The 25,634-nt window shown below is 39.5% G+C and overlaps 1 protein-coding gene across 3 annotated transcripts; it reads left to right on the forward strand.

The window, feature by feature from the left end:
• Positions 1-4,431: 4,431 nt before the first annotated feature.
• LOC120798576 (vasoactive intestinal polypeptide receptor-like) lies at positions 4,432-25,488 on the forward strand. Of its 3 annotated transcripts, none has more exons than XM_040142952.1 (13): positions 4,432-4,648; positions 6,103-6,196; positions 7,045-7,158; positions 13,613-13,719; positions 13,849-13,946; positions 15,580-15,709; positions 18,073-18,226; positions 19,284-19,344; positions 21,612-21,678; positions 21,771-21,862; positions 22,086-22,215; positions 22,843-22,884; positions 23,035-25,488. In XM_040142952.1, exons 1-13 carry the CDS (start codon positions 4,589-4,591, stop codon positions 23,224-23,226), a joined length of 1,341 nt encoding a protein of 446 aa, XP_039998886.1. In that variant the 5' UTR covers positions 4,432-4,588; the 3' UTR covers positions 23,227-25,488. The 3 variants fall into 3 exon arrangements, with proteins under 3 accessions (XP_039998886.1, XP_039998888.1, XP_039998887.1); XM_040142954.1 differs by having other exon boundaries at positions 7,045-7,100; XM_040142953.1 differs by lacking the exon at positions 7,045-7,158.
• The last annotated feature ends 146 nt before the right edge of the window (positions 25,489-25,634 follow it).

Consider the following 25,634-nt stretch of genomic DNA (forward strand, 5'->3'; position numbering starts at 1 on the left):
ATGCAGTACTTGACAAGATAGGAGAATAGTCAAAAAAACATATAAATTGTGTGTATATAGCAGAATCATGTATTCATGATTCTTCTCATGACCTCTTTGGTTTATCTTGTGACCCCCTGGAGAGATCCAGATCACCTAAGTACACTAACCTCTGTGGCAGCTAATCCTGATTATGTTTTAACCTAAAAGTTGCTCGGATCGGTATTGACCAACATAATACACCCATCAAGCATCACACACTGTACCGGCTTCCTGTTTCTCTGCCTCTCTGTCTATGTGTGATGAATAGCATACTATATTCTGGCCAACAGTGTTTGACTGTGAATACACACATGTTTTAAATCTGGGGTTATATATAACCCCGTCATTTGGGGGCTGCCGTCATCTGTTTCCAGACCTTATTTTCTTCAGGTCGTGAATAGGGTTGTTGAAACTGAAAATGTATCTACGCTACGGGAAACACAGATTAATGTGAGGCATTTCTCTGTCGGTCCATTTAGTTTCACAGATAGCAGGGAAGAGAAGAGAAGAGCTGAAATACCACTAAAGAAAGCCTTAGAGCTTCTGTCCCTTTAATAAACTTTTTATGCTCGTCCTAATGCAGGTGCTGCTTCATTCCTCTTCAATCCATCTGTCCTTGACTGCTCACTGAAAGCAAAAATTGCATTTTTCAGCTCGGTTCAAAATAATGACATCAGTTCTCTTATTGAACTCCTTACACTTCAATGTACACAACCTTAGTGCAGCATTTCCTGTGTGCTACAAACCCCTCTGATGCCACTGACAGCACTGACGGTCTCTTATGTCTGTAGGGCAGCAAGGAAACAGTTAACCGACCAACTTACCTGGCAGCAAAGCAGCTGTGAACCAAAACTGCTTTATCTGTGTGGGAATGCAGTGGCTTTACAAGAGGACTGATGCAAAACAGAATTAGGACAAAATGAAAAGTCTGCCTTAATCTACCCTTTGGCAAATGAATAGTTGTTTTTCTTATCTCAGCGGCAAAAAATGTCCCAGAATCCTCCTTTCTATCTTTCATGGTTCTAACTTCTCTCATATTTGTTTTTGGCCCCTCCCCTTGCTGATGTTAGAGCAGCAAGCCAAGTTGTCCATGCCAAACTATTTCCCTGTACTGTTTTCCTACTGTATAAGACAGCGGACTGTGGCTGGCAGGGGTGCTGTAGGCGTAGTTATCCAGTAATAATAGATGCTTAATACAAATGCCTCCATTTATGTTTTGTGTGTCAGTACAAGTCCCTGACGTTAAGAGACTTTGTGGCCTTGAAAATGTGAGGTCTGGCATTTCAGACACAACGATCCATTTCTTGTATCACCAGAGGAGATCTTTACATGTGATCTCAGTAACATCACCTTTATTTGTAAGAGGAAAATTGTGCTATTTCTCCTTAAAATGTTACATAATTGCACTTGAACAGATGTAAGGAACGGAATGCCATGCTAAAAAATGCTAACGTCAGCATGCTAACATGCTCACAATGGCAATATAAACATGCTGATGTTTAGCAGGTAAAATGTTTACCATGTTAACCATCTTTAGTTTGTTGTGTTAGCGTGCTAACGTTTGCTAATTAGCACTAAAAAAAATAAAGCTGAGGCTGATGGGAATGTCATTAGTTTTGCAGGTATTTATACGAGGTTCATGTTATATGGGATGGATGATAAAGATGGGAAAACAATTGTCATCAAGACAGTTGTATGATTACAGAGTTGATCCTGTGAAGATTAAAATACTGTGCGATGACACTATAAAACCAGGCGCTGGGGGGAAAATTTGAGGGATCACCAAAGTTATTACAATTCATCCTAAGAGGAACATGAATGTCTGTACAAAATTTCTTCCAATAGTTGTTGAGATATTTCAGTCTGGACCAAAGAGGTGGAGCAACCGGCCGGCAAACAGATTTAGCCGTACTGCTTGTCTAAAAATGATCCTCAAGACAAAATCACTCTTCGTGCAGGTGGTAAATCCAGTTTATGCGTCCATGTAGGGAACTACTGCTAAAACATATCCTCACTGTTGGGTGTAACCTGCCTACCTGCAGTCTTTTTAGCTTTCATGTTTCCATTTCAAATGACAAGTGACATGGATGAGTCAATCCTATAGACAAATGGTTTATAGGACACCTTCAGCTCCCACAAGACAAAATACCGGAAAGGCATTTTTAACAAGCAAAAACGGAGCTGTTTTTCTTAGTTCTTGAAAAGATGAATTTTTCAGATTTCAAGGATGACAAAATTAAATAGCATTCCTCGTCTCTTTATTTAATCAGTGTTTATGGACAGCTCATCAGGGTATTAAAGCACGAACATACACAGACACTGTGCACACACAAAACTGATCTACATTGCTTTTGGGTTCCCTGCTGGGAGGATAATTTCACTGTTCACACAATTTCATGTGATTGCACACTATCAAAGACTATGTTGAAAAAAAGCTTTTTATTAGCTTAACAAGTAAGAACACCTGCATAAAGATCAGAAAACTAAACTAAAAAAAAAAGAAATTGTCATAAAAGGGCCTCAGAAAGCTGTAAATGTGTCAATGCATTAGCTCAAGAAACTCAAAATAGAAAAAAGCTTTCCGTCGCTCCTGAAATTCCATGAGATTTATTCAGCAGAACTCAAAGTCCAAACATTTTACTTTCATCCCAGAGGAAGGTTATTCTGACATCCAATAAAGCTTTCATAAGCCTCTGAGTCACCCACTGATAGCACAACCAGAGGGGGAAAACATATGGTAAGAGCACATGGTGCCACCGGCGGAGGCAATGCATGGAAAACAAAGGCAGATTCTGTGTATTGTTAACAAGTTAGAAGTAAATGACATAATCCCCATCTCTTCACGGTCTGCACATTGACGCATGATGCCCGAGCCACCACCTGACCAGAGACAAACAGACACACGCTGCATGTTTTCCAGCTGCATTGTCTATTTTCAGAAATTGGAGAGAGAGCAGAAAAATGTTTCAGGTTTCCACACTGATTTTGATCAATTATCAGTCTATTATCTATAGCTTGCTCCAACCACTTCGCATACACATGTTCACTATGTATCAATCTATGAGTTTACACAGTGGCATTATCTTATCTGCAGTGTATCAGCTATGACCGGCTCCACATCTGGGAACCAAACTGAGAGCCAGATTTTTATGGCATGTAACTTGACAGTTCGTTCAAATGTCTATATGGCCTTCTATATGGTCTGAACCCATAAATTAAAAAATGTCTTAAGGGTCCTAGTGCGTTCTTTGATGGACTGTGGATTTTAAGTCACTGTGAAGTAAAGCTGATGACATTATCAATAGCTACAGTATTTTTTCTTGAGAAGCGTTAGAGAGATGCGAACTCAAATTAATTGTAGTATTACTGGATTTGGTTTGTTGTAATGTTTTATTGGATTGTATTTTAGTTTAAGATGTACCTTTTATTTCTCCATTTGGCCTGTTTTACTACCATATGTACTACACAGACGGGTGACAAACTAAAGGGAAAAACCAAAATAAAGTGTCTTAGGTTGGTGTTGATTCGCATCAATTTCATCAAACCATTCAGTGAACCCTCATATTCTGAGTGGAAGCATCTGCTTTCCTTATGTCCTTCCACACATTTGTTCAGGTTCATTTCTCACATTTCTCAGTGACACTCCTCAAAGGGTTCATATTGCTATGGTACTCAGTAATATAGCAGTGGTGGAAGGGGTAAAAAAAAAAGTACCAATACAAAAATGTAAACGTATCTAATTACGAGTGAAATGCATCAATGCAGGAGTGTGTCAGCTGTATTTTAATTTTGCAGCTGGTCGGGGCAAAGTAGTTTTGACTACTTTAGACACAGTTTGGTAGTTTAGTTCAGTGGCTCCTAACCTGGGGGCCAGGCTCCCTGCAAACAGTCACAAGAGACATCTGAGGGATCCTGACCCCATTAATTAGGTAGAAAAAAAAGTTCTGATACACAAACTTCTGTTCATTTCTGGACTTTAATCTTTGAATTTTATGAAAAAATACTTCACCTGTTTGGTCACTGAACTACAGCCTTAAATAGACTCTGCTTTTTGTAACAACCCACAAAGGCTGGTAACCGCTGGTTTAATCTTTAACTACGCATTGCATTTAATGTGCTTATCAAATTTTTTTTTTAGAAAATTCTTAACCAATGAAGCAGCTCTAGACTTTTGTGTCATGTCTAGAGAACACAAAAAAAATCACTTATGATTGGTACCGGGCAAGGGCCAGCCACGGCTTTGGCAGTTTCCTTCTTTCTCTGCTGCTACGTGTGTACGCCCTCGTCTACTGACGTCCAGAGAGGATGTTTCATTGGTTACTTGCTCGTTGTTCAAGGTAAAGCCCGAGTGGGAGGCGGAGGAGGAGGAGGGGAAGGAGGAGGAGAAGGAGGATTTCAGGAGCGGAGCAATTCACTTTACTCAGAGCGCAAGAACGCACGGTGTCAGTAAAGAGACCTGTAGAAACCCGCTGCGGATTATCATTAGATTTTCACCACTTTTACATAATAGTGTTGTATCTGTTATCTATTACCCTTTTTTTTAAACGAATCAACTACTTTTCCGGATATGTTGGTAGAAGTTTCAAAGGGGATTTTCCTCCTTCTCTCCTGCATGTTGTTGCAACCCGTGAGTATATTTAAACACTTTGACTTTTCTCATGACTTCAACTTGGGCTCCTTTTCAAGCTTGCCTAAGTTGGCCCTGTAAGGCTGATCAAGTAGATCATTCTAGTAGTGAGCTGTCCACAAATATGAGTTGATGCGCACGCTGGTGCTGCCCAAAACCAGTTGTGGATGCAGGGCGCACCAATGTGGCCCAGGGTGGAGCTTAGTCACTGTGGAGAGAAGGATTTCATCAGTAACAGTGTGTCGTGCACCAAGGAAATATTTGGCTTTAGTTTAGTAAGGTTTTCATCACTGTGTTGTTGTTTTGTTTTTGAAGAAATCTTAGAAAAAACCTGAGCTTATTATTCCTTCATCATCACGACATTTTTCCTCACATTTGGAGTCTCTTCTCCCCAGGTTCAGCCTCTGCCTTGTGTCTCAATCTCCTCAGTTCCTCTGGCGCCACAGGCAAAAGTAGCAGCTTTTAAATGACATTTGGCACCGAACATAACGGTGGGGCCAGACTGTGATTGTTCTTCAGTGACATTCATGTGTTTTATGTCCTTGCTGATCTCTCTTTGTGACTGAGGTTAAGGTGAATAACCGGCAGAAGCCACGAGGTGTTCATTGGTCTCCCAACAGGACACCATGGCAATGGCCTTCTTTGCCTGTCTCTTTGCTCTCTGGTCTCCAGTGTCCCTATCCACAACTGTCTCTATGGAGAGGCTTGTATGATTCATGCTTAAATTCAGTTGGAGGTCAGATCCCTTAGAATAACACACTGGCTTTTACATCTGCAGTGTGTTGTGCTGGTGGGGAAGGTAAAAGGGATGGTGATGATGATGATGATCATGATGATGGAACACAGGAAGTTTTCTCCTGATACTCCAACTTGCACTGGTGAAGGGGGTGACATTGCACCATGGGAGAAATAACACAGGACGTGCTGCTTAGCCCAAGGAGTGAGATAAATCACAACCTAGATGGGGGAGTCAGCTTGTTTGGGGGAAAGAGGCTGGAGTCATATGGGCTCATTTTGTGGCTAACAATAGCCACATACTACCACTCTGATTAATGCAAACAGAGAGGAGACTCATCCACCTAAGTAAGAGCCATAAATCTTCCAGGATCTGTATATTCTCTGGTGGTAAACCCTCATGTATTCAGCTTCATGTGGAACCAATCTATGCCTGAAGATTCCCTCCAGTTTCAAAACATGCAAATCTAAGCAATATGACAGTTGAATCACTGGCAAAAGATTGAGTTTGCATCTGCCATGTGTGCCGGTTGGAGAGATTAATGGTAGCCCAGGTCAACTCTTCTCAGGAACACCCCAGTGGAGACGCAGACACAGCTGAACGTGCACAGGCAGCATAACCTGTACTTTTGACAAATAGACAAATGATCTGTGACTGACACTGTTTAAAATGTCCCTGTGACCTACGAGAAAACATGTGTAAAATGTTCTCTTCACAGGTGTTTTCAGTGCAGAATCAGATGTGTGACATAATGAAGGAAATAGACAGGGAGAGAGACACATGCGAGGCTCAGATCTACAACAGAACAACAGGTATGTAGTTTTTTTTTGTTTATTGTCTTGGCTGCACGCTCTGTCTCATCAATAAAACTCAGCTGATTTGTTTTAATTTATTGTTGAACAGGCTTAAATTACATGTTGCTAAGTGGGGTGTTGCGTAGTCACACCATGCACCTCTAATTATATTCTACAGAGAAAGAATTGTGCTTCATTTAGCCTCCACTACCTGTGTGTGTAACTGAAAATGTGTTGATCCTAACTGCAGGTATCAGGAGAACTGCAGGAGAGTGTTTACTTTCGCACATTTTAAAAGTCCTTAAACACTCATTATCTTTTTAACTTAGACAGCACTTGCTTGCACAGATTCCACCAAATGTAAATGCTTCTAAATCCTCAGTCAAATGTTGCAAATATCACTTGGCAAACGGATTTTTCAGTGTGGTGAAATGGTGAGCAGGTGCCAATTTAAAAATGCTGTGACCTGATTCTGTGACCTGAGACCAAACACGCTGTCAAAGGTCACAGTGATCTGTTGAATTCAAATAACAGCGTGTAACAAAGGACAGGGAGCTGTTTTATTAGTCATGATGGCAGCGTGTTAACTCAGGTCATCTGCTGTTATGAACCCAGGGCTGTAGCGACAGCTGACCTGAGCTTACACGTTTTGGTTGCCATGGGAACGTCAGCGCTCCACCTTCACCTCAATCAAGTTTTGGTTTGTCACTGGAATTGATTAATGTTACAACAGTTTGAAACACTCTCTGTTCAAATTTTGTGTTTCATGCTTGTTCTCTATGATCTTATGGTATTTCCATGTTTGACCATCAGAAACAAGCCTTTTTTTGGTCACCTCTCTCTCTGGCTCATTTTCTGTCCGTCAGGTTGCAATGGGACATGGGACAAGATCGCCTGCTGGCCCAGTGCCAACATTGGAGAGGTGGTTACCATTCCTTGCCCCATATATCTCCTCTACTTCTCCAGGGATGTCTCTAGACGTAAGAATCAATTATACAAAATAGTTTGTGTAGGAGTGTATACGTGAAAGAAAGAGAAGGCGAGCAAGTGACGACTGTTTTCGTTTGTGAGATGGTGTCATCACTCTCATAAGTTTGTGGGGCCTTTTGGCAGGAAAGGTAAGGTAGATGTTGCAGTCAAGTCAGGGGTCTCTGGCATTGAGACTTGAATCTCCACCACATTAACCCCTTATTGAGGTATACTGAAATAGTCACCTATGCAAGAAACAAAATAAGTAAGTAAACCAACGTGCAAACTCTGGCAAATGCTTAATAACTGCTGAGATTTAGTCATAAATATTGAAAACACATGACTTAGCAAGATTGGTTGAAGCTGCTCTAATTCATGTGTTTATATTAACATGGATCAAATGACTGTGTGTCATATACTGTTGTAAGGTGTCACTTGTAGTGACAAACCCACAAAGAATTGTCATGTAACTGCAGCTACCCCAGTTTTACAGTTTTTTAGCATCTTTATTTCATTGTTTTGGTTTTATGACCCGCAGCTTTACTTTTTTTGTTCACTCTCATCGATCACATCAGTAATGTTTCCAGACACAGCTGGTAGCTGTTTTCTGTGAAAAAGTTATAAAAATCTACTGTGTGCTACCTCCCCAGCACTAAACGGTGCGTAGACAACGTCAGTGACTAGCTAGTGAACATAGCGGAGCGTTTAGCTGCTAAAGAGACAGATATTTCCCTCAAGAGTTGGCAGAGACCAAAACAGAGTTAAAAGGAGGGTAAATACTGGTCCTACATTCACCAGGTGGCCTGAAACATGACTGTAAATGAATTATGTAAAGTCAGTTAGATGTGTAAATAAGCAACAGCTATATATGCACTTTATATGGTGATAATATGTCAATGTTGTTACAGTGTCACCAAGTGGCAAAAAAAATCAATTAATACATGTTTAATGTATGAGATTTTTAAATATTGGTCAGTTTTTTTTCTGTTTCTGTCTTAAGTGAAACTAGGCCAAACCAATATATAATTGCATTCATCTACTCAACTTTCAAACAAAGTACGTGGACTTGAAACATAATTGTCTAAATATATCTTCTTTGAAATTGGCAAATTGGAACTACCTAACCTTAATTGTGACATATCAGTCTCAAAAATTAAACTAAGGATTACTACAAATCTCAACATGCCAATCCTGTAGACCCATATCCTTGAGTCTATGATTAACTTGAAATCAATTGAGGATGCCTTTTTATGGAGGTAAGAGTTGAGTATAGGATATTTAAAAGAATGACAGAGATGCTTCTCATCGTGATCCTTCTTAAACTCTCCTTTGTTGTGGTGTTACCTTCTGTTGAATCTATGCTGCTATCATCAAACTCCATATTTGAGACCAAAAACAGGAATTATGAAGCACAGTGAGCATCCTTGTGTTTATTGGTTCTCCTTTAATCTATGAGAAGCCTCACAGGGAAGTACAACTAATTATGTATGAGGTAAAACCACTCTCTGGAGAATTTAATGGCTTAATTGCTGCTGTACTGTTTGTACAGTAGTTCCTGAGATTATTCCCCTCTGATTTTTCTGTATATCTCCGTTTGTCATTAATTACTACACTGAGCCTCCCCAGTGTAATTATAATGTAAAAGTTGATGGAGTTGTTTATTTGTATTCAGTTGGCAGAGAGGCCTCAATATCAACTTGGAGCCTTGAGAAATGTTCTTTTACAGGAGTTGAAGCAGATGGAAATTAGCTTGTAAAACCACTGGTATGGTTCTTAAAAGCAACACAAATCATTTTTTTATAATTACAATGGATCAAATAACTACTGTATATGCACAGTGTTGGTCATAGTGATGAATCCACAGAGAGTTATAGCGACTTTACATTTCCCCTGGGCATTTTAGCATCTTTCAGCTCATTGTTTTGGTTTTCTAGCCCGCAACTTTACTGTTTTGGTCACTTTCACTGATCTCATAGCATTATTTTTGCTCTGATAAAGTCACTGTACGCTACATGGCCAGCCCCAAATGGCATAAGACAAAATGACTAGCTAGTGAAAATACTGCAGCATTTATCAGCTAAGAGCCAGATACCTCCCTCAGGAGTTTGTGGAGACCAAAACAAATCTAAAAGAAGAAATATTGGACTTATATTTGTCCGGTGGACAGAAACAACGGCTCCAAATTAATGCTAATGTTGCTTTGTATCTGCTGGATGTGTAAATAGGCAAACTTTCTCTAACAAGTTTGCCATATCGACTTAAAATGTAATAGTGTGTCATTGTTGTGTTCACACCTTGATTCTGGTGCAACTTGTCCCAGTTGCAAAAAAATCAGATTTGCAGATACAGTAGACTATATTAACAATGAATCTATGTGCCAGTCATAGTGGCACACCTACAGAAAATTATACCAACATGAAATTTCCCATCAGCTCTACGGAGCCTTTTAGTTTTTTAGCATTGGTTTGATCTTACAGCCCACAGACTCCCATCGCTCTTATGAACCTCTTTCAGGATGCAGCTGGCAGCTTTTTTTGCAAAAAAACCCCCCCAACTCTGATAGACCAAGTGTATGCTACCTACCCAGCACCAAGTGGCAGACAGACAAGGTTAGTGACTAGCTACTGTAATACTGTAGGATTTTGCACAATGTAGCATTTAGCGGCTAAAGAGACAGATATTTTTTGTGAGTGGTTGTTGGAGACGAAAAAATAAGTAAAAAGAGTGAATATCTGACTATTCAAGCAAAGCAATATCTAATATTAGAATATTCATCAGGATGCAAGAAAGATGACTCCAAATGAATGTTAATGTTTCATCATGTTAGCTTGATGCGTAAATATTTTCATTCCATTACAACCGTTTCCCAAGCTGGACCCGTAGATTTCCCACCACCTTTGCTGTACTTTGAACTAGTGTAAAGTTACAGATTTTAGATGTGATTGATTGCAGTGCTTTTACATTCAACCTGCGTGCCTCTGCAGACTTGGTGGAGCCATGCCCCTGTAATCTAGCTAGTATTTTCCGCATCATATTCAGGACATGAGTGGAACTCAAACGAAAGATTTATCCTCAGCATGTGAAGGCTCGCCTTGGAGAAAAAGGGTTTTCTGGGAAGCTGTGATGTGACCCAGATGGGAGATAGTGTGACCTGAGAGAGAGAGCTCTCCTGGGAAAAGAGTGGGACAGATGAAGAATCACCAGATTTTTGGGGTCAAAGGCAAAAGAGGTATATTTCATTGACATGTCAAAGGTTCACAGGATCAGCAGGCCCACCCTGTTCAGGGACCAGGATGAAATGAAGAGGCCTTAAAAGAAAGAGGGGGGATTATAAGTCACCTGTGCTGCTCTGATGTGCATGATATAAATTATGCAGTAAATGAGGAAATCGATGCAGGTCTCTGCTGATTATACCTGCTCTGTTTTCAGGTAATGGAAGGAGGACTTAATTAAGAGATGATAAACGGTCTGGGATTCATTACGTTGTAATTTACTGTTATAGACAGGTAAGAACCTTATATCTCCAAATGTGAGCATTATAGGAATTGAGAAAAACAGCCCTGTTTGTGTACTAGCTTGACCTCTGTGCTCTTTCCAGTTTAATAATTTTATTTAGGTTTCAGAACTTTGAGAGGGTTAGAGAAACATGATGCATACTTTTCAAGAAGTTGCCCTTCTGTGAAAGTATTTTGGTCTCAGAAAGTCAATTAAGCTTCTTTTCAAATGTATCCACAGTTGTGAAAGACTCAAGTTATTGACACATCTTGAGCCATTCATTTTATAAGCCTCACACACAAAAAAAACAAGTATTACGAAACATGGCGCCACAGAGATTCAGGGGCCACGTCATAAATGTAGTTGAGATAGAGTTTGCCATTCTCATGAACTCTTTACCTAGTAGGTCTAACACAAGCACAAAGTCATTCATCTCTTTTAATAACACGGGCAACTTGCCCTCTCTGCGGGCTCAGAGTGATAGTGTGCCTGTCTGTCATTGGTTTCACCTACATGCAATAATATTCAGTTGAGCTAAAGCTATTCATTTCATGCTAATACGAATCTTCCTCCGAGATATAAGTAGGAAGGATGAAGCATTTGACTGTACAACACTGACAGAAAAACCAAGATAAAAAAAGCCTGAAAATCAAAACGATGAGGGGGCGATCAACTCGTTTGAGTTCTCCTCGTTGTCGTGCATGACACTGAAAATCCTTGCAGTCATGTTTTGGGGGATGATGAAAGCATTCTTCTGGCAATCCCTCAAACAAGCCAAATCCAGTGGTGGCATGGGCTGAAACAGCAGGGGCTTATCACCGCCTTTGTGTCTTGTCATGTTGTTTGAGGAGGCTAAGCCTCCGTCTTCTCTGCAATACGCCACTCAGGTATTTGTGAGCTGACCATATTGTAATGCCAAATACATTCTAAGACTTTGGATTGTTGGTCATTTCTCAACATAGTCTTGATTTGATAGTGGCTGTGGAGCGATATGATTGGGAAATGTGAAGAATGTCCTACATTAAGATTTCTACAGCAGCATTCAGCACACGGATTAATTTGTCGCCAACACACACAGCTTCCTTTCTTATATTTACAGAAAAGGACATGAGTAAATGCTATAAATAAATATTACACAATAAGAGACTGAACAAAATGACAGAAATATCTATCTGTGCTTCTACTGCTGGTTCCAGGATAAGATATGCTTCATGAACGTTGTAGAAGGTTTTCAGTCTAATGAATGATTATAGCTTCCTCTGAATAGTGATGCGTTTACTTATTTAGGAAAAATTCTACCTTAGTATGAAAGTCTGAAAACTCCTTTTCTGTAACGCTAAATTTCGCCCAATACATCTGCGTATGCAACACTTCTGAAGTAAATATGACCTAAAAACTAAATGTGTTTTCAAAGGCCTTGATTTAAGTACTTGTGTGCACTCAAGTCAATTTCCTGCCTGAATCCACCATTCTGTTTTTTGACATTTTGCACTTATTGACAGATATTACACACATGGGCAGAGCGAGGGATATGAAATTCAACAAGTCTTATGAACGACTCAAACGAGGGGCATTTCTGTTTAATGATATACAGCTTACTTACTAAGCCAACAGGAAGTCCCAATATATTTCAGTTGTTCAAGTGATATACATTTCCTGAAATAGCTCTTAAGCCACAGTGCCATTTACTCTGGCCAATTTCTTAAAAAGCATGGGCGAGTACAAAAATATCAATAATCTGATTTCGATGTTCTTAAATGCCACAAATATTAAATAATCCCAACATAATCATTTTCCTTTTTTGTAAAATGTGCTTATTGTGCAGCTGTCATTTACTGAGATGTAGCTGTATATAATAAAATTCAAGGAAGGCAGTAAGACTAGACATAAAGATACAAATTCATCCACTTTGTTTCTTAATTTATTCATTTAATCTGTGTTATTTGTCCTTCTCTACTCTACTCTAGTGAGCCCAAGTGTACTGTACCCTACAGAACTCTAGCCTCAGACTTCTCCTCTCTTCTCTTCCACTAAGCACTATTCTACTGAGCTCTAGCCTATTGAACTTTGCTGTACAGAGCTCTACTATACTGAGCTGAAGCCTGAGATCTCTGGTCTAGTTTACTCTACTCTTCAGTGCTCTAGACTGCTGAAGAAACTTCTCTTCTACTCTATTCTACTGTGCTCTGGTCTACTCTACTCTACAGAACTCTACTAAGCTCTATTCTGCTCTACTCTACTGGGCTCTACCCTGCTGTACTGTACCCTACAGAGCTCACCTCAGGTCTAATCTTCTGAGCTCTAGTGTACTATACTAAACTCTACTGTACTTTACAGAGCTATACTTTACTGAGCTCTGGTCAACTGTAATGTAAGAAGCTCAACTGATCTCTACTCTTTACTACTGATATCAGTTCTACAGTACTGTACTGTACTGTACTGTACTGTACTGTACTGTACCCTCGAGAGCTCTCGTCTGCTGTACTTTACTATACAGAGCTCTACTCTGCTCCTCTAGTCTCCTCTCAGATGGTCAGTCTAATGCACTTGGCCCTTTCACTTCTGCCCCCATGGGCAGGCCAGAGTAAAAATATCTCTCTGCTCAACTCCTGGCCTCCTGGTCTGTGTGTGCAGCCTGACAGTAATTAGGATACAGATGGAGGCAAATACACATGGGAACTGTCCCGGCATCTCTGAGCCGGTGGGACGATTGATCCCCTTCAGTCATCCCTTCCACTTCCTTATTTGAGAGTATTCCAGTGAGACACATCCATCTCACATAATTATGTGCAAGTACATGAAAGCGAAGTTTTGCCTTGCAGCTCCTACAACTTCCCTCCCAACACACACACAATATTGTAATAAAAAAAAATCTAAATAAAAAAATCAAACACATTGAAGCTTCCACAGCAATGAATTGTATTCTTGAAGAGTAAGGTTGACTATTCCCCCTGTCCCTCTGCTCCTTAGGTAACCTGTCAAAGACCTGCACTGAGGATGGCTGGACCGCGATCAGCATGGACTCCTACATAATGGACTGTGGATACAATCCCAACAACACCATGGATGATAACACGGTCGGTATGGCAACCAGTTTGAAACCCCTTCAGCCCTATGCCGTTGCTGCTAAGGGGGCTTCGTGTTAAATGTCAAACTCAGTCCAGATGAACTGTTTTCACTTAGTGGAGCTGAATGTTTTTTTGCAGGGAGAATTCTACAATGCTATCAAAGTGGGTTACACCATTGGTCACAGCGTGTCGCTTATTTCTCTGACGATCGCCATCATCATACTATGTCTCTTTCGGTAAGGAGATCCATCAAAATACAACGTAATGTCCCTGCGTAGAGACAGTCAAACACTTTTTTCCATCATTAAGAATGATAAAACCCTACCACCACACTTCCTGCATTTTATAGAGGTTTTATAGTGTTTTTCATACAGTAATGTGACTCTGCCAGATTTTGTGGGACAAGACGTCCAAATTTGACATTATCAACTACTGTAACATTTCTCAAACAAAGCGGTCAACTGCAAGGAGCCATAAAGTCAAACCACTTAGGCGGGCTACTGTTGTTCACAGCATGTTCCCTTTTGAACTTCAGTCCTGGGGTTGCAGAGAGAAAGTATGTGGGTGTGCATTTTGGCATAACACACCTCTGGTCATTAGTGTAAGCTTATGTGGCTGGTGTGTGTGGCTTCTAATAAACAACCCGCTCTGTTCAGTTGGGTGTGTTTGCATTGAGACTGTTTATGTGTTACGGGATAAACAGTAAGGGATGTGTTTACTTCATGGGCTTATGAAATGCCGATGGTTTGGACTCTGGAGCAGAGACTGTGATGTGAACAGTGTTTGCTGTTTATGTTCAGCTGCAGACAAGGTGTTCAGGCAGCTGGTAGATGACACACCTGTTGGGTTTACACAATTCACCCCCAAACATGAGCTCACCAGGAAGGCATTTGTTTGACAACACCCAGAGGAGAAAATTTACATTAGCGCCACAATCTGCCCTCTTCGTGACTCTTCTTACTCTCTTTATTTCCCGTTTACTTTGAAACTACTCCCTTGTGTGTTGGTTAGTTGTTTTTTCCCGCTTCTGGGATTGTCTGCCCTGCCCCGATGTGTTTCACCTGTTCCCAATTACCACTGCCTCCCCTGTATTTAAGTCTCTATGTTACCTTCACTCTTTGTCAGTTTGTCTGTCTGTTATCCCATGAGTTCTTCATGTGCTGCTTTAGTTCCTGTTTCTGTTTCAGTGTGTTTGGTACCAGTTTATGTTCTTAGTGTTTCCTAGTGTACAGGTTTCATACGTGTTGCATCACGTTGTCTGTTCCTGCAAGCCTTTTTTCACTTATTAAAAACTACTTCACTGCATCATCGTGCTGGTGTGTCTGCGTTTGAGTCCACCCTGGCTGTGCTGCTTCCATCAGCTGTGACAATTAGGGACATTATCACTGCGAAAACCTCTGATTTGTTCTTGTTTACGTCTGCGCTGAATGTCTAGTCAATTTTTTTTCACATTTGTTTCTGCCTGATAAATACGTTTCACTGAAAAATTACATCCATATAGAGTATGACAGATAGCTTGACATTTTGATAACAGCATAGTACAGTACTCTAGGAGCACATTACAAGGCAAGAGTCATGTACAGTAAGTGCTTATGATGACTACTCTCTTCAGCTAAAACACACATTCTTTCTGTGAATGTTGCTCCCATAATTTAAGTCAGTGAACTTTGTGGTGAATATTTTCTTTATTTATTCCGATTGCATGCTATGATGCCATAAACACACACTTTATCAGAAGATTTTCAGGATAGGTCATGTAAACAGCTCAATCAGGGTCTTTAATCAGAAGGAATTCATTAAGAGAGTTATGCGTGTTGCTTTTCTTCCATGATTTAAATCATCTAACAGTTGATTTGTCTGTTTTTACAGGAAGCTGCATTGCACGAGGAACTACATCCACATGCATCTCTTTGTGTCTTTCATACTGAAAGCCGTGACTGTTTTCATCAAGGACGTTGTTCTGTATGATGTTGGGGAGACAGAAAATTGCCAGTCATCTGTGAGTGCGCTGCTCACTCTCCTTTCTCTGTGCTGCTGAATGCTCCCGTCTCACTCTGCAACATGTCCATTTTCTTAGCAAAGTGGTACAGTTTATTGGTTTGCTTCCCTGCATAATCAAAAGTCCTGCATTGTAGATTGTGAATTTGTCCATCTGATGTACAAGCAGCAGTTGGCTATAAGTTTCTGTCCTTTGCTGAAGCAAACTACACCTCTTTAATTACTCATGCAGACTTTACAGACTATAAAGCTTTGTGTTAAGAGTTTACTTAACGTGCAAGCGCTCAAGTGCTTCTGGGTGTAACAGTGTTTGCCAAGTCCCTTCCACTCCTAGGACGACATTTCCCTATTCATCTGCCCAGCAGGATGTTGTGAGAGTTCCTGTTTGCCGAACATAAAACTGAACTACAGACAGCTTTGTCAATAAATCACATTCAGAGTTTTGATATCTAGTTTTAATCACTTTCTCTCAACAACATGACCATAGTGACAATATCGTAAGTGCTAATGTAAGATAAAGAGTTAAATAAACAGTTTGATTTGGTGAGGCTCTCCTATTTTTATTTGATTGATCAAGTCACCAGCATCAGTGGCGTTTTTTTCAGATCTTGCTCCATCTGAATCCACTGCTTTATTACCAGCGAGGATTAGATCAGCAGACTGTAAATCACCTTCTCTACTATCTCTAAGTGCTGTTCGTGGATGGCTTAATTTAGATGTTTCCTCTTCAGGGTTCGCTGGTCCAAACACAGCTGCTAACTCACCACTGTTTCTAAACTCAGTCTAGAGGAAAAAAAGAAACTCTTGTAAAAAGCAACATATTACAGGAAAACAGTTTTATAGAGAGCTGAAGTGAAACTGGAAAAACCTCATTCAAAATCGCATTCGTAAGAATGTGAATTCCATGAACAAAAACTTATGCTGTGTAGTCCATTCATTTTGTTCAGACCTGGATGGAATATTGTGTTTTGTTTTTAGTTTATAGTTTTTTATCAGCCTTCATTGAACACCATTTCCCATAAGCCCTACACCATCTCGGGAACGTCTTCAGCTTAACAGGGAGAGAACAAAACAATGTGGACATTTTTAGATTGCAAAGATTACAACTAAAAAGTTGGAAAATTTACATGAGAGGACAGTGTTGGTTGATATGCATATGGGAGAAATCAAGTTACACCGATGCAAGTAATGTGTGCTTCCGTGCTGATATATTTTTTCCATGGGAACTGTATTTTTCATTATACCAGCAATTGTTAGCTATGTTAAGATCACAAAGGTTTCAGCTTCTTATACCAAATGCTCTAGAAAATACTTCTCTATCTTGGATGATGAAGCGTAAACCAGAAGAAGGCGTTTAACTCTTTTCAGGAAGAAAAACAAATGAAACCCCCAGTCAGATAGAAGATAGACACTTTCATATCTGTCTGTTAAAAACAAAGCTATAGCCAGGACACGGTTAGCTTAGCCTACGATTACTTGCTGCAAGAAAGCAAATAAGTATATTTCCCACAATGTCGTATAATATCCAGGGTTTAAAGAACTCTTGAGCTGCATTAGGGGAAGTGAATAACCCAGTATTTTCAGAACTTATTAGGAACTAAAAGTCAGAATATCTCAGCCTGCTGTTTCAATGATAACCTTTCTATTACAACCTGTCTTTTGCGAGTCCCGTATTTATGGAGTTCCCCTCTGAAGCGAGACTGTCTAACTTTGAAAGACGAAATAACAATTTTCTTCTTACAAATTAAAAGTAAAATTCATAAGCAGCAAGAAAAAAACATCCTTGCTGAGTTCACTACACTCAGAGGTTTTACCTCTACAGCGTTTGCCGTGGCCGTTGTTCAGCGAACGTTAAATAGTGTCAAACAGTATAAATTTGTTCAGTAACATTTGCAGCGCAGGCATTGTGTTGGATCAGGTTGCCACTCACCATCTATCTACTAAGCAACCAACAACGACACCTTCCCATAGTACTGTGAGGAGCTTGAGATGTAACTGTTAATATGAATCTCAAATAGACTCTGATTGCAGATTAAATTAGTCTAGGAGTCTATAGTATAATCAGCACAATAGTAACTCAAGTAGAACTTTCTCCAGTTATATTTTGCTCATACTAATTGTGATGATGACTCTCTCATCACTGCAGGTTTTGATTAGTGACTTGCCGAGTCAAACAGAATCATTTTCTTATAAGTCAGCCATAAATACTAATTTCAAAGTTATTTACTAAAAACGTTCTCCGTGTAGCCTCGTCCACTGGCAACAAAATTTGTCCTCATCATTTGCCTTGTAATAGAATTGCATTTACAGTATCTACATTCACTGGCAATGCAATAAGCCACTAACATGCTGGTTGTTTTGTAGATGGGCTGCAAGGCAGTGGTGATCTTCTTCCAGTATGGGATCATGGCGAGTTACTTCTGGCTGCTGGTGGAGGGCCTCTATCTCCACGCTCTGTTAGCCGTGTCCTTCTTCTCTGAGAGGAAGTACTTCTGGGGGTACATCCTCATTGGTTGGGGTACGTGCTCGCTACTATGCCATATGCTGATGAATACAGATAGCTCACACAAGCGCATTTTCAAGGACATTTGATCCGTCTATTTGTCTGAAGTGTCGGCCAGAAATCATCAAATGCAGCCATTGGGCAACCTGAATATCTGTTTTGTCTTACAACATACATGAACATATGTAAATGAATTCAAAAGTGAGGTTTTGTACGTGCAGTAGATACAGGAAAATGCTGCGCCTTTCCATCTGCATATGAATGAGTCTTGCTGCCAGTTTTAGATCAGCAGCAGCAGGCAGCTGCCACTCTGCTCTTGTTGTTATAATTCCATCTAAGAGGCCTAACAGCTTTTTGGTGCTTTTGATAGGAAAAAAAAGATCATTTAACAAATTCCTGCATTTATGGCAGACATAATACGTGACTAAAATGAATTCCTTCCCAAACTAAGAGATCAGACAATGAAGACTTGAACTTTTGATATTTTTCTAGTGGAAAGATGCTTTCCATTTGGCAGCAAGGATGCTCGTTTGAGCTTTCACTGCTCTTGGACTGATGCTGCTCAAATTGGCTTAGCCCTTTAGTGCATTCATCTTAACATTATTTTGGCCCAACACTTTCATATTTAAAATACCTCTTTTGGCCTCTTAGTCCAAAAATTCCAATGCTACTCGCATTTGAAATGTACATTCTCCAACCTTTTCCCAAATTTCTAATGTTCTTTTTTCCATCACACCTATAAAGTAACTCTATAAATAGGCCTGAAATGTGTGTCTGCCAGTGGGAAAATGGAAACAAGTGTGTGACTTTCCTGCAGATACCATGGATGAGCCAATATTGGCACAGAGCAAATACGTCAGTGAGTCCTGTTAAAAATGATAAGCATAGCCAAAATGCAATATTACTTTAGCTATAAAATCATCGAAAAGATTAAAAGTGTCAGTAACACTCACTGTCGTATTTGGTCATGTTTTTTTGAACACAGTGGACATGATTGATAGTTTCTCTCTGTGAAATAGAGATTATTTTAATGTTGAATTAACTTACAAATTCTGTTGTGTCTTTTTTGTAGGGGCTCCAACCATCTTCATCTCAGCATGGGTGATTACAAAGGCTTATTTAAACGATCCTGGGTGAGTTAATCATTTGTCTTTGATTTAATCTGGTTGATTAAAGGGAAGATACCACCCTTACCAGCAGTTAATTTCAGGGCATTCCCTTGGCAGGAAGACGAATGAATGTGAATGCAAGTTTACTCAAAGAAATAACATCTATGTTAGTGTGATGATTAATAGCTGGTCTCAGTGGAGGTCCCTGCTGAACTATTAATCAGCAACATGGAAAGAAAAGACCTCAAACAAAAGCTGAGTGTTTCATGGCTATAGTACCCTACAAAGCCATAATGCAGTAACTCCATATTTGTTAAAAATTAGTCAAGGACAGGCTTTTTATAATGTGTTTTACCATATAGAAATTATTACAGTATGTGTTAGTAATGTGTAATTTCCTTTAAAAAAAAAGAAAACACACACACACACTGGCTTGATAGTCTCTGGGCTCTAGAACCTTCCAGACGGCTCATCAAGAGAGCTAACACGATGTTAATTTTTAGTTAGCTAGTGAGATAGCCAAAGCTAGGCTTAGCGAAATTTACCTATTTTGCCTACCTTCTTTTTCTGTGATTGGAAAGTAATTCAGTATGGTATCCCACATAAATCAAGCAGCAGCTAAAGCCCATCATGGAGTAAAGAAAAAGACCAGTGAAACTAGACCTGCTAAAAGGTAACTAGGCTAATGTTAGTTTAGCCTCTGACTCACGTGGAATTCATGATTTAATGCGGTCAAGCTACTTTACAATCAGATATTTAAATGTATAAAATTATAAATTCATTTATTATACTATGGTAAAGAGAGTTGAAAGAACAATTTTGTCTGTAGATGCTGTTTACCATAAATTTTTTGGATTGCCCAAAGGTAGAGTGCAGTATATTTTTTTCTTTTTCTCTTAAGAAAGCTCTGTAAGGATTCATGTTTTTTAAGGCATAAAATTTCAGGTGACCAGACGTCCCTGTTTTCGGGGGACAGTCCCCATTTTTGGTGGCCTGTCCCCTGCTGGAGCTGTCCCCGGAAATGTCCCCGTTTCTTAACGGTGAATTAAAAACAGACTGGGAAGAAAGACCGGGCAACAGAGACACTAGCAAGTGTCAAGTGAATCCACAACTTCACCAAAAATGTCTTTTCAAGCCAGAAAGTAACCCAGGGTTAGAATCAGGGGTGGGGTTGTGGGATTTAGGAATTGTTCTACCAGGTGAAAGGTGGCTGACTTGTCGGCACACAATCTACTTGGATGTTGGCTAATGTGTGATCTACAAATATAGTGCATGATTTTTAATTAAACATACTTAACATGCTATTTGTTTAGCAGGCGTCAAGGGGTGATGTGGACCCCCTATGTGACTTGGCCTGAAAAAAAAACTGAGACAGAAGGATTTTTTTGCTTTTAATCCCTGTAGGGAGAGTGGATAGGAAGGAGACGAGAAAGACTGGATAGGAAGAGAAGTGATGGAGATAGAGGAGGAAAGGTAAAGAAATGATTACAGAGCCTGCCAATTTATTCTTAACAAAAAAATACAAAAAAGAGTCAAGCAATGGGAATCTGTTAACTAAAGTATTTTATCTCTGTACTATTTATTATTAAAGACTGGACAAGAAGGAGAAGAGAGTGAGAAGGAAAAATTAAGGCAGTAAAGAGTGAACCGTGGAGAGTGAAGAATTAAGTGGAAAGGTAAAGAGAAGGTGGGGAGGAAAGAGAGGAAAGACAAGTGAAGAAAAGAAGAGAGAGACTGGAGGAGAAGAAAAAGTTTTAGTTAAGTCAATCTTTAACTGTAAGAGTATTAGTAGTGACACAAGGAGAGTGGAGAAGAGCAGACAGAGGAGGTGGCTACAATGGGTCTTTCCAAGAAATGGAAATGCCATTTTAATGACAACATGTGGATAGAATTTCCACTTATACACCCAGGTCAAGACGATCCAATGCTTCACTGCAACCTTTGTAACTCGGGGGTTGATTTTCTGACACGGTTTACAAAGGTACTTAGTTGGTACCCAATTTTATCAGTCGGCCTTCACAAGTTTTTTTTAGTTTTATTACAGTAAACAGTTACCATGTTTAAAAATACATGAAACTGGAGTTGTCCCCCTTTTTTATTTCATAGATTAAAAAAAAAAAAAGAAGATATTTTAATGATACATTGATCGCCGACTTCATTTCAGAAATCTGGTCACCTTAATGAAATTGTGGTATTAAAACTTATCTGTTAAACAGTGTGGCTAAATGGCCTCAAAATGTTTTAATTTATGAGAATTTGTTTATTCAGACTTTTGTCATCTTTCCTGACAGATGCTGGGAGACAATCGATGACAACCCATGGTGGATCATCAAAACACCTATTTTAGTCACCATACTTGTGAGTCACAGCGCCTCTTTGGGAGTAACATTTTATATAGTGCCGCTCTGTGTAATGCAATCACATTAACCAGCCTGTTACTCTCTCGGCAGGTGAACTTTTTCCTTTTCATTTGTATAATCCGGATTTTGCGACAGAAGATGAATTGCCCCGACATTGGAAGAAAAGAATCCAATCAGTACTCGTAGGTTTACCCTGCAAAATGTTAACATCTCTATCATAGCATGGGTTACAGTCATTTCTTATCAGGTGAAGTAATAAATTATATTTCTACCATTATGTTCATGTTGGTGGGCAATAATAGCTGTTGCATAGTAACAAGTATAGCCCTGCCTCTAGATTGGGAGGGTTTTAAGAAGGCAGAATACAAGCTTTCTTTTGACTTACTCATTTTTCTACTTTTTTAGGAGACTGGCTAAATCCACACTCTTGTTGATACCTCTCTTTGGTATCAACTATATAATTTTTGCCTTCATTCCTGACCACATCCACCCAAAAGTCAGGATGGTGTTCGATCTTATTCTGGGGTCATTTCAGGTAACGTTGCATAACAGCATACAAGGTGTTAGGCAGCCTGTGAACACCTTCCAAATGTCAGACAGAAGCAGTACTGCTTACTGATGAATTGGTATTGGGATATGATTAACCTAATCCTTCTTTTGACTTTAACAAGGTTGCCATTGTATGTCTCATGCAAAACTATGGTACCAGATAGAAAGGAGAAGTGAAAGCCCTTTAATTCAGTAAAGTCACACAGCTTGGTAGGATGACATGAAGTTGTCTGATTAAGCAAATGAATGGTTTGTGTAGGTGACATGTTTAATTTTTGCATGGTCGAATAATGAGGTTGCTGATTTACTGAATTTTAAAAATTATTTTTAATTATATGTAAACACTGAGAGCCAAGTGAACTATGGAAACCTAGCAATGGAAAGAATTCTTAATTTATAACCGTTCTAGCTCAGAATGATGTCTCCTGGGAAAATTTCCCAGAGATTTAAATGATGAACCTCCTGTCTGAGCCTGAAGTTGGTCATAATCTTACCGTCATTATTCATACACAAACATGTTGAGTGTTTCCCCAGCTGTGCTATCACACTGGTATTTCTTTTCAGCAACAGCTCTTATCGGACGATGTGTTTTATCTGCTTCTATCTTCAACAGGGTTTTGTCGTTGCAGTTTTGTACTGCTTTCTGAACGGAGAAGTAAGTAAATTCACACAAAAAACTTGTTCTTGAAGATGTTTACTATCCTTTTATGTCACTTAATCTCATTTTACCTCCCCCTCTGGAGTGTCATACCCTCTTAACTCCCCCTCTTCACTCTGTTTGTCTACCTCCTTGTCTCTCATGCAGGTACAGACAGAGATTAAGCGTAAGTGGCGCAGATGGATGCTGCAGAGGTTCCTGGGTGCTGACACTAAGTACCAGCAGCCCTCCACAGGCAGCAACGGCAACAACTTCAGCACCCAGATCACCATGTTGACCAAATGCAGCCCTACTCCCCGCCGGGCATCTGGGTGTAAGGAGCACCTCTCTGCCATCTGAAACCCCAGTTAACTCCAGTCTCTGTTTTTATCACTACGCACTGAACGTGTGGCTCACATACACTGTTGCAATGCAGTTGATATTGGTTACTGAAGGTCAATATGACATTTTTAGTACTGAAGCTTATTTGTTCTTAGTAATCTTATCCATTGCCTGTCAAAATTGACAAGGACTCAGTGTTTTTCTGGCTAGGGTGGAAAGGCATGTAAAACCACTATGGAAACACTCCGCTTATTCAATGAATGGTTTAAAAAATGATCTTCGTATGAAGGATTTATAGCCAAAAAGCACAAAAAAAGGAACACTGTCATATTCACAGACACTTTCGAGTTTAGGTAGCTTTGATCATGGAGGTACTTCCATTGTACTTGTTGACCGACTTCCTGGCAGGTACTAGAATGTAATGCTTCGGTGAGGTCACATGATGAGTCAGCCTATATTGACTACTGACAAGTTGTTGAAAATGAGTTGTCAGACCAACATTAACTAAGTCTCTGAATGCAGCAGGGGAAAAGATCTTCATGATCACAGCAGTTGAGAGGAAATGGGAAACTTGGCCAACATTTTCCTTCTGATGTTAAGCAATAGATGGATAGAGCCAGAGGCGAGCTGTGCCCTATAAGAAACGATCTTTATGAAAGAGGGGTGTTATGCAAGAGGACTGCAAGCACTTAACCTAATGGCCATGTTGCTAAAGGGACTAGTGGTAACATTAATGACAGTGTCAGGCTGTCATGAACAGTAGTCACAGAGTAGGAATCTATAACATATCCAACGTACTGGATGTACCTATCCTGTGTATAACATTTTTATACGGAGCATACACTCTCCTGAATTACTGCCAAATAGCATTGCAGAGGAGAGACTGAAGCTGCTGCTTGTGAAATTTATCTCAGATTATAAAAGCTTTTAGTTTCGTCTGAGTGCACAGTCACTCAACAGATGGTCATTTTTACTGTTTCAGAAACTAATGGACCAGATGTATTCCATTATTAGTACACCATACACAACATTGTCAATTAATATGTTGCAATAATGTTTAACTCCCATTAGGTGGACTGCATGGACAATTCATTTCATTGGAGTGATTGTTAGTATTCTATTTTACTCTATTCTATTCTATTATGTTTTATACCTACAGGTTAAATATATATGTTGTATTGTTTTTAGCCATGCCAGAGGTGTTACTTTATGGATGGGACCGTCAGTTGGTTGGTGCAAGTATTTGTACCAGACTTAAATATCTTAACAACTGTTGTATAGATTGCCATGAAATTTTGTATAGAAATTTATGATTCATAGTAGACGAATCCTATTGGCTTTGGTGATCCCCTGGCTTTTCTTCTAGCGCTCGATGAAGTTCACATTTGGGGTTTTGAGTGAAATGTCTCAAACATCTATTGGATGGATTGCCGTGAAATTTAGATCAGGCTGTCATGTGATATTCATGTCCCAAACCTGGAAGAACTGTAATAACTAGGGTAAAGCCTTAACCTTTCATTTAGTGCCATCATCAAGTAAAAGTTTCATTTTGCTCAATACTTTTTGACAAAACACCTTCAAAACTATTGACATTCCCATCAGCCTGAGCTGTACTATATGTTTAGTCCTAATTAGAAAATGCTAGCAAGCTAACACACCAACCTAAGATGGTGAACAGGGCAAAAATACCACATTATACATATATTACATCATATCTGGTAAAGATGAGACTGTTGCCATTGTCTTTGTGAGTATCCTAGCATGCTGACTTTAGCATTAAACTCAAGGCACAGCCTCACAGAACTGCTAGCCAAAAATTTATTTGAAGAAAAGACATTTTCCAATGTTCAAGCAGTGACAGTGTCACATTTCATGTGGGAGTCATGTAGAAGTTCGATGTTTACTTTAATTCCCCCTTTTGTTCTTCTTGTGTATGTAAAACTGAAAATAAACTGAAACTAACAGAAAGTACCTCAGACTGAATGTCACACACAGCTATTGTATATAATGTGAAAACTGTAAATAAGGCTAATGAATTGATTCATGACGTCTTTTATGGTGATGACTTATAGTGCTCAGGTGTCAACTGGAAATTGATGTTTACATTTAAAAATGCATGTTTCACCCTCATGCTATTTGCATAATGTCAGTAATGTTGATGAAGTATCTCTTATTTGTTGCCGTGTAAATTTTGTGTAAACATTGTGTACTGTACAGTCTGTGGAATAAGCTGTAAACATGTTATTGAACAAATTGTCAGATGAAAATGAATAAAACCTTTTGCACTGTGAACTGGCCTTTTGTGTCCTTGCAGATGGAAGTGAGAGTCGTCACTGAAAGCAACAGAATCAACCTTTATCTTTATTTCTGTTTAAATGAAGCACACTGGTAGTAAAGAAAATTTATGAAACAATATAACAAAAACA

Source organism: Xiphias gladius, chromosome 14, assembly GCF_016859285.1.
Source record: "Xiphias gladius isolate SHS-SW01 ecotype Sanya breed wild chromosome 14, ASM1685928v1, whole genome shotgun sequence".
Taxonomy (NCBI): Eukaryota; Metazoa; Chordata; class Actinopteri; order Istiophoriformes; family Xiphiidae; genus Xiphias; species Xiphias gladius.